At 39.3% G+C, this 8,834-nt stretch overlaps 1 protein-coding gene across 1 annotated transcript; it reads right to left on the bottom strand.

Annotated features, from left to right (window-relative positions):
- Positions 1-2,972: 2,972 nt before the first annotated feature.
- LOC119734052 (collagen alpha-2(VIII) chain-like) lies at positions 2,973-3,743 on the bottom strand (the record flags this gene model as incomplete). Its single annotated transcript, XM_038207427.1, has 1 exon — positions 2,973-3,743. A coding segment is annotated over one exon (771 nt), but the record flags the coding sequence as incomplete, so codon positions are not given.
- Between the last annotated feature and the right edge of the window lie 5,091 nt (positions 3,744-8,834).

The raw sequence follows: 8,834 nt of genomic DNA, 5'->3' as shown, positions 1-8,834 counted from the left end.
CCTGAACAAGAAGCCCAAGGAGTAGATCCTGAGACGGTTCAAGGAGCTGGCCAAACCCTGGATGCTGGATGAGGAAGCAGGGGAGACCACGGAGAAGTTTCCTTGGAAGATCAGCAAGGAGAAAGTCACTACGCTCAACGAGAAGGTAGAATCTCCTCCTTGCACCCAAGCACCCCCCCCCCCCTTCCACAGAGAAAACTATAAACGAGGGCCATTTGGGCGCCATCGTGGCTTATAAATGCTGGTTCCAAATACACGATAACCAGCATGAGTGAACCAGTGAAGTGTCCCTCATTCCGGTTTCTGCTTGTTTTTACTATAAAGCGCCCTCTTTTGTCCATGCATGGAGACAATACACTTAAAGCTTTCCCAGTATCCACTTTACGCTAAGTCCCTGGTTTGTGTGATTTTAAGTCCAGTCTTGCAACATCTGTTAATTGGGTCCAACCTTTGACATTCTGGAGGCTGATTTTCAATAATGAGATTGATCACTTTCAATCCATTTTTCGTACAACTCTCAGTTCATTTGATTTGCCAAGTGCATGGAACTCGACTTTAGTAAACATCAATAAATCATGACATTTTTTCGCCTGAAATCTTTTTTTTCTTTCAGACCAACAGACAGATGCAGATCCGTGAATTGCTTCGCCAACATTCCCAGGAGTCTCAGCTCATTGTCATGTAAGTACAAACCGGCGATAATGGCCACTATCGGACAATTAACCTATCACGGTGGAATTGCGTCAACGCAGCTTGTAAAATATTGTCTAAACATGATATACAAATGGACGCAGAACGCCAAAATCTGAGACAAACAAAAGTTAACGTACAAAATTCCATGAGCCGTTTCGCGGATACCGCCATCTTTGAAATGGGGGGGGGGGGGGCATTACATTGAAAAGACATCCCATCATTCTCAGCTACAGTTGCATGATGAGACGTATTTTCACTGTAATGCCTCCCCCTCCCCCCGAAAAAAAAAAAATTCAAAGATGGCGGTATCAGCGAAAAGGCTTATAGAGTTGTCTAAGGGGCGTGGTTAACTCACAAACGGCGGTAGGTCAATGGGTGGCGCTTTTCATGGCGGCACAATTGCTGACGTTTACACGAAATACCAAAAATTCTTTAAAAGCCGCTGGCGAAACAAGAAACTTTCTAAACAAAACTAAGGACGCTTGTGTAAAAACTAAAAGGTCACTTGTGTAAAAAGGGCACTCTTTACAAAATAATCTGGGGGGGGGGGGTGTTAACCGCTGGTGCAAAAAATGGGGGCGAGGTGAGCAATAGATCTAACAGTGCTTGTGACCCAGTCTGACTGAGCTACTGTGGTCACCGGATCAAAAGTGGTGATCTGATTGGCCAATGTGCACTGTTGATTGACATGCAGGAAGGGTCCATTATAACCTTTTTTTGATTTCTTGCAGGAGTCTACCTATTTCCAGGAAGCGTACTTGTTCAGCTTACATGTACATGTGCAGCAGGGGACTTAATTGCATCACCTGACCAAATATGGTATCCAAATAAAAGTCAATACAAAGAAATTCACTTGAAATGATAAAGTGACAAAGGACAATTCCAACCAGTTGAAAGACCCTCCTCACTTGAATGGAATTTGTGCTTTGTTTTGAATGATTTCGTTGAGATTGTTTCTTTACCATCTAGCGGGCTCACACTTTCACTGATGTTTTCAAAGTGAGTTTCTTGAATGCAATCAAGTAATGCTGATTAAGAACAATGAAAGTCTTCAAATAATTTGGAGTCTGTTAATCAAGAAACACTTGTTGCACTTCTACTGGCTTTAAAAACAACAGCCAACTCCACTTTTTTCATTACTGTGGGCACGTTTCTGTTTCAACTGAAAGTAATTAAAATCATGTTGTTTTTTTTTCATAACGAAGCCAAGCGAAAAAAGAGAGTATTTATCAACAATGGTGGTGCTTTTGGTAATCCTCAGAATGAGGTTTTATGCATACTGTTTTCATAGCCAGTCAATTGTTACTTTTACATAATTCTCACATATTGTAACGTTTAAAATAATGCAATCGTTTAATAAAAACCAGTGTACTCTAATTGCTGTGAATAGCATTAGAATATTTCAAACAATTGTTAATCCAAATGCCAAGTTTAAAGTCTAGAAGAAAATCAGATTCAATCACTCGAGACTTTTTTCGTGACATGAAATAAAAATTGATACATGCATGGGATTGATTTAATTGACATCATCTGTGCTGGGCATACAGGGAACATAAGGCAAAGAAAATAACATGTTACAGTAAACGCCCTAAAATTATCCAGGTAGGTAGCAAGATATTTTGTTTGTTTGTCTGTATGGTTTTTAAACTTTGTTTGCTTTAGGATACAGTTATTGTGTTTAATTAATCTGTTTTGAATACCCAATACTACAAATTAGTTGCATTTGTTTTCGGGGAAAAAAACACGTTATTTTATATGTTGACCAAATGTGGCAATAAAAAAAATGGCGGTCAGAAACATGGCCTAAAAAATCCAGGTTGGTCGAGATAACACCATAAACACAATTTTTTTTTTAGTTGTTAACATTTCTGGATACATGGTGGCACTGCTTTATTGCAAATCTTTTGTTTCTAAAAAAAAGTGATGACCCAGCTTGCTTTGAAAAAATATTAAATCAAAATACTTCTCGATAGGCCTACAATGGGTCCAAAAAAAAATCGTCAAAAAACTTAACGCACACTTTTCTCTATATCTCAATACTCATGCATAAATCTAAATATTTTGTTTTGCAAAAAGTCAAAAAAAAAAATGCCAAATCCATTGTAGTATACAGATCGGCGCATGCGCAATGCAAAAACATTAATAATAATATTTTGTGACATTGTCATTGAACATTATTTGTTTTAATTCATTGGTTATTGTTTCGGCAAAATGGAAAGCGATTAAAAGAAATCAGCAACACAACGCTCGTGTATCTTTGTATGTTGTGATTGTTGTGTTTATTCGGGGTAAAGGAGGAAGCCACTGAATGAGGTCCAGTGATAGGAACTACTATACGCCCCACCGAGCATTGTGAGATACATCGTATCTCCACGCTGCAGAACCACCACCGCGCTCCCAGACACCTGGTCATTGTGACTTGAATCAGTGCTAGCGCCAGCGACAACCGCGTCGCCGTTCTTCCGGAGATAAACGTACAGGCCGCTGCTGGAAGAATGTTTGCGCACAGAAAACATGAACACGTAGGTGCCCGGCACACCACACGTGAACGTGCCGGTCTCGAGATCGAAGCTGGTACCCGGCAGAAGCGTCTCGGTCGCCTGGAAGGGCAAACGGGTGTCGAGACTCGTAGAGGCATCCGAGTCGCTCGTCCTCACCACGGTGAATGCTACCCGCTGGTTGGAGTCGTCTGGTGCCTCCCCTGGCTCACCCTTTTGACCTTTGACACCAGTTTTCCCCGTTGACCCTACAGCACCTGGGACTCCTCTTGGACCGATTTTTCCGGGCTGGCCTATGCCTTCGTCCCCTTGAGGCCCAGCTGCTCCACGCTCACCCATAGGTCCACTCTGTCCAATATCACCCTTTTGACCTGGATCGCCCTTTGACCCTGGTTGACCTAAGGACCCAGGCAGCCCTGGTATGCCGGGAATTGCAGCCGACCCCTGGCAGCACATCGGACACGCCTGAGACGCAGGACCATCACCGTCCGAGGGAACCGGCCCAGTAACGGAAGCTCGGAGGTTGACGGAGTTACCCAGAAGGAGGGCGATTGAAAGAATGGTTGCCACGCAGATCTTCATTCTGTACAGAATAACAACGATTAAACTGAAACAAATCAGGTGAGATTTTCAATAAACTAATTTTAAAATAGGGAAGAGTAGAAAAAAAATATTGCGGTTTGATAAACAGGAGAACTAGTCTAAAATTCATGACAATCCGCCGTCAGATTTGAAGAAAAAAACCCACAAACATGAGATTGGAGGAATCATTGTTCGAAGAATGTTTTCTTTGTTATATAACAGTGGCGTATGAGGGGTCAAGGGGCTAACATTTATGAGAAGCCTAGTTTATAAAACCAGTTGTCATGGCAACCCATCGAATCGATTTTGTTTTTATTTCGCCTGCCAATAAAATTTAAGAAAGGTCACCAAAATGCATTCGGATAGGGCGAAGCGTTCCGGAGCTGTAGTATTTTTTTTTGGAGGGGGGGGGGGGGGGGGCGAGCACATCTTGCCCCTTCCCCGGTCCTGATAGAATCATTAATCAAACCTCACCACACCCACCTCGATGGTTCGTTCTTGAAGATCGGGTCCAAGAAGAGATCACAAGGAATTCAGTGTAGGCTGAAAAAAAAAACATACAAACGAATACTGGTTAAGTTTACATTTTAATACTATTTTATTATCAATTGAGATAAATGAGTGCGATTTTTTTCTCATTTGGATACATTGCCACCCCAAAACAGGAAAAATTACTCACCAAGTTATTACGGTCAAGTAATTAGAATAATAGGTTTTCTCGGCCCTATTCGTCAAGAAAAATAACCTGTTTTAATGTCGCATTGTTCAATTTCTCTCGAATTGACTGATTCTTGAAATTAGCTTCAATTTGTTTAAACGTTATTATTGAAACCTTTTATTCAAATAATTTTAAAGGCATGTATCTATTTTGAGACACTATTGGAACTCGGTCAAAAGTCTGTTGGCATTCTAAGCTTTTGTTGCACTTTTCCAGGCAAATTTACTTTTAACTCCAGTTCGCTATGAGTTTTAAAGCAGCAATGAAATTCTTCATTCACTGTGAAATATTATAGGGTTTCCCGCCCAATTTCACACTTTGCTAATTCAATAATAAAACATTTGCATTCAAATTGGCATAAAACATGCAGACCTTTTCACACCCGGTTGAATTTAGCGAAAGCTCAACATGTTTCAGGGTATTCTTCATTCACGCGTGAAAAGTAAGCAGCAAATTACGTGACTTGTGCATTGAATTTCTTGTGCTTTGAATTTCAGTCCCGCTCGGGAATTCACTTTGATGCATACGTTTACAAAAGTAACACAGTTCAATGATATTTGGAAGTTGCATTAGCAAGATATTGTGTTATAGTGATACAACAGAGTATAAAATGACATGGCTTTTGACAAGTTTGGATTAAGGAATGTACAGCTATTTCAAAGATTGGAATGCCTGGGAAGGGAATATGAAAAAAGCAGAACAGAACTGTATCAATGTAAAGTGTCAAAGTGATAGAAGGAAATACATTTAGAGCACTCGCCGATAAAATACTATGTCAAAAGACAGATTTTTATGTAGGACAATTAAGTGACCAGTTTGTTAATTGTTGTAATCCAAGGGCGGATCCAGGGGGGGGCCAAAGGGGGCCATGGCCCCCCAAAACGAAACCAATTTTTTTTTTTTTTATGTGACATCGCAATAAAGGCAGGCGATGAGTACACCACCATCTTTTCCTCAAAAAAACATTGGTTAAAGTGGTCAGAAATTGCCTCAGATCGCACCACAGAGCATCTAGAATCCAAAAAAATTTCGGGGCCCTTAAGCGGGCCCCGAACCCCACGCCGTAATTTTTTTGACCCACTTTTTTGGAGGACCAAAATTTTTTTTGGCCCCCCCCAAAATTGTGTTCTGGATCCGCCCTTGTTGTAATCACTCTGTGGAAATAAAAAAAATCGTATAGGCCTAGGCCCTAATTTTTTTGTAGCCAATACAATTGGCGAATTGCAAATTGCAAATTAAAATGGACCCCTTATTCCATTGCACTTTTGTTGAAAATGAATACTTCCTCTTACAGATTCGCCTATACTCGGTGCAAAATCGAAAACCAACAAAAGAAATGGATTTTCTTTTGCACGACAAAGTTGCCTACACGATTTGGTGGGTGTAAATATTTAAAAAAAATCAAATGCGTTAACTGCGACCTTTTTTTCAATGTAATGAACAGTCTCTCTTATTGGACGAACAAGTTGCGAAATTGGACGGGAAAACCTATATGTTATGATTCCCGCAGTTGATAAACAATCACAAACGAATTACAACGTGATCAACGATCAAGAAAAAATTAGGACAACGGTTGCGAACACAATTCCGATTTAAAAAATAAATAAAAGAAGACAAATTCCAAAGAATCTGATTACACAGCAACTAAATATTGGTGTGATCAATATTTGTTTTCATCTTAGTTCTCTTTTTTGGCCAACTGATGTACCTGCAGAAAAAAAATGTGAAGGAAATTTCAGCGTGTTTCCGCTATAAGTTCGAGGCACATCGATGAGTTTAACGAGGAGTTTGCAAAGACTGCAGGCCAAAATGTCTTGCACAGTTCTACGGTGGGTGTTATAGGGAGGGAATATCACTCGAGCGATGTTTTCTGTTAAAATTTTGACCAAAAGGTTTATAAATATAGAAAAAAAAACACAGTCTCCAACCAAAATCACTGCTCTGTTCTGATGATGAGTGAGGAAAATGTCAAATAACAGACCCTCACCCCGATGTAACGTTCTTGAATTCTATCACGAAGGGAATCCTCAACACTCAGCAGATTGCGAGCTGCAAATAATACCAACGAAAATGAGTCATTGAAAATCCACCGGGAGATATCTTGGGGGCTGTTGGGGGAGGCATCGCTGAATTTCACAAGTAAAACACCCCCAGATCAAAATCTCTGTCGGGCGAAATGTGATCTGGAATGATTATATATATATATATTTAGCGGAATGCGTCCTGCATGCAACGGCCCCGAACAGACCCACGCACGAGCAACAATATTCATGTCTTCTTTGAAGGATTTAATATTTTTGAATCAAACGCAGTAACTACCAAAACAAATGCCCAGATTTTCTGAGAGAAATCTGTATGCAAAAAGAATTTAAGGCCACGTAGGATCATTTACAATTGCCCGGAAAAGTACATTTAATGACAGAAACCTTGCAATGCTGAGAGTGAAGATAAGGACTGGCATCAAATACCCGGTGAAAGTATTTCGCCTGATATATCGGTTGAAAACTTTGAAGGTGTTTTTAAAATTAAAAAAATAGTTAAGGTGTTATAAAGCACGGAATCAAGTAACGAGATCCAACAAAATAGTGCATACGTTTTCTCTGCTTTTTCTCAATGATAGTATCCACTGAGTTGAAACTTCAACAGGTTAGTTGCGACCTTCTTAAGTTTTTAAGCCATTTTGTTGCTTCGCACGAAAAAAAAAAATTCAAAAGCAAATAATCCTATGTTTTCTTTTTTAAATTGCTTGCATTTGAAATTGTAGGAATCACAATGAGCATACATTTTCTGCATTATCAAGGACAATCGATCTCATACCAAGGAAGTAGTGGCGGAAATCAGGTGGGCGCCGCAGTCAAGGTACGGTCGTTACAAAAATAATTATGTTCCAGATTGGAAATCAGCGCACCGGTTTGACTACTAGCATCAGCCACCCATGTTTGACCGAATAATGTCCCATAATTGTTTTTATTATTATTTGTGTACCAACTGACCAAACACTTTCAAAGTATTCAGCAAATACTACTATCACCATTTCAAGAAAATATTCAACGGAATCTAAGTGGCATGCTGAGTGGAACCCTGCATGCAAACAGAGCTTGTGCTTCATATTTTAAGACGAACAGGAGGGGACCATCCCCCCCCCCCTCCGCCCCGCCAAAAAAAACCCAATTTTGTTTTTAAGTGACGTCGCAATAAAGGCAGGCACTGGGTACACTACCATCTTTTCGAGAAAAAAAATGGCTAAAGTGGTCAGAAATTTCCTCAGATCGCCACAGAGCATTTAGAATTACAAAAAAATCGGGACCCATGATTAAGCGGGCCGAGAACCCCACGCCGTAAAATTTTGGACCCACGTTCCGGGGACCAATTTTTTGGGGGAGCTACCCCCCAAAATATTGTGTTCTGGATCCGCCCTTGACAGGGAACAGAAGGGACGAATAATGTGCACAGACATCAACGCTGTACATGATTGCTACAAATGAATCCAACTAAACAAAGCAATTTGAACTTGAATAAAACTGTGAGCATCATCACGATCCGGTCCGTTTGTATTTGCGCCCTCTATATTCAGTGACACGTTCATTCTGCAATGCTTGAATGTTTGATGATCAAACCGGAATGGCGCACTGTGAACTCTAGCGAAATGACACAATTTAACAACAAAGTTCAAAGGGTACGAAAGCCCATTAGCGCCACTGCAAGTATATATGTTGCGGATTATTTAATTCGTTATTAAGGATTATTAATTCGTTATTACGGATTACTAATTCGTTATAACGGATTATTAATTCGTTATTACGGATTATTTAATTCGTTATTACGGATTACTAATTATTTATAACGGATTATTTAATTCGTTATTACGGATTATTAATTCGTTATTACGGATTACTAATTCGTTATAACGGATTATTTAATTCGTTATTACGGATTATTAATTCGTTATTACGGATTACTAATTCGTTATTACGGATTATTAATTCGTTATTACGGATTAGTTAATTCGTTATTACGGATTACTAATTCGTTATTACGGATTATTTAATTCGTTATTACGGATTATTTAATTCGTTATTACGGATTACTAATTCGTTATAACGGATTATTTAATTCGTTATTACGGATTATTAATTCGTTATTACGGATTATTTAATTCGTTATTACGGATTACTAATTCGTTATTACGGATTATTTAATTCGTTATTACGGATTACTAATTCGTTATAACGGATTATTGAATTCGTTATTACGGATTATTAATTCGTTATTACGGATTAATAATTCGTTATAACGGATTACTAATTCGTTATTAAGGATTATTGAATTCGTTATTACGGATT

This window comes from Patiria miniata, unplaced genomic scaffold, assembly GCF_015706575.1.
Source record: "Patiria miniata isolate m_02_andy unplaced genomic scaffold, ASM1570657v1 HiC_scaffold_10, whole genome shotgun sequence".
In the NCBI taxonomy this organism is placed as follows: Eukaryota; Metazoa; Echinodermata; class Asteroidea; order Valvatida; family Asterinidae; genus Patiria; species Patiria miniata.
This window is presented reverse-complemented; position numbering and strand designations above follow the sequence as displayed.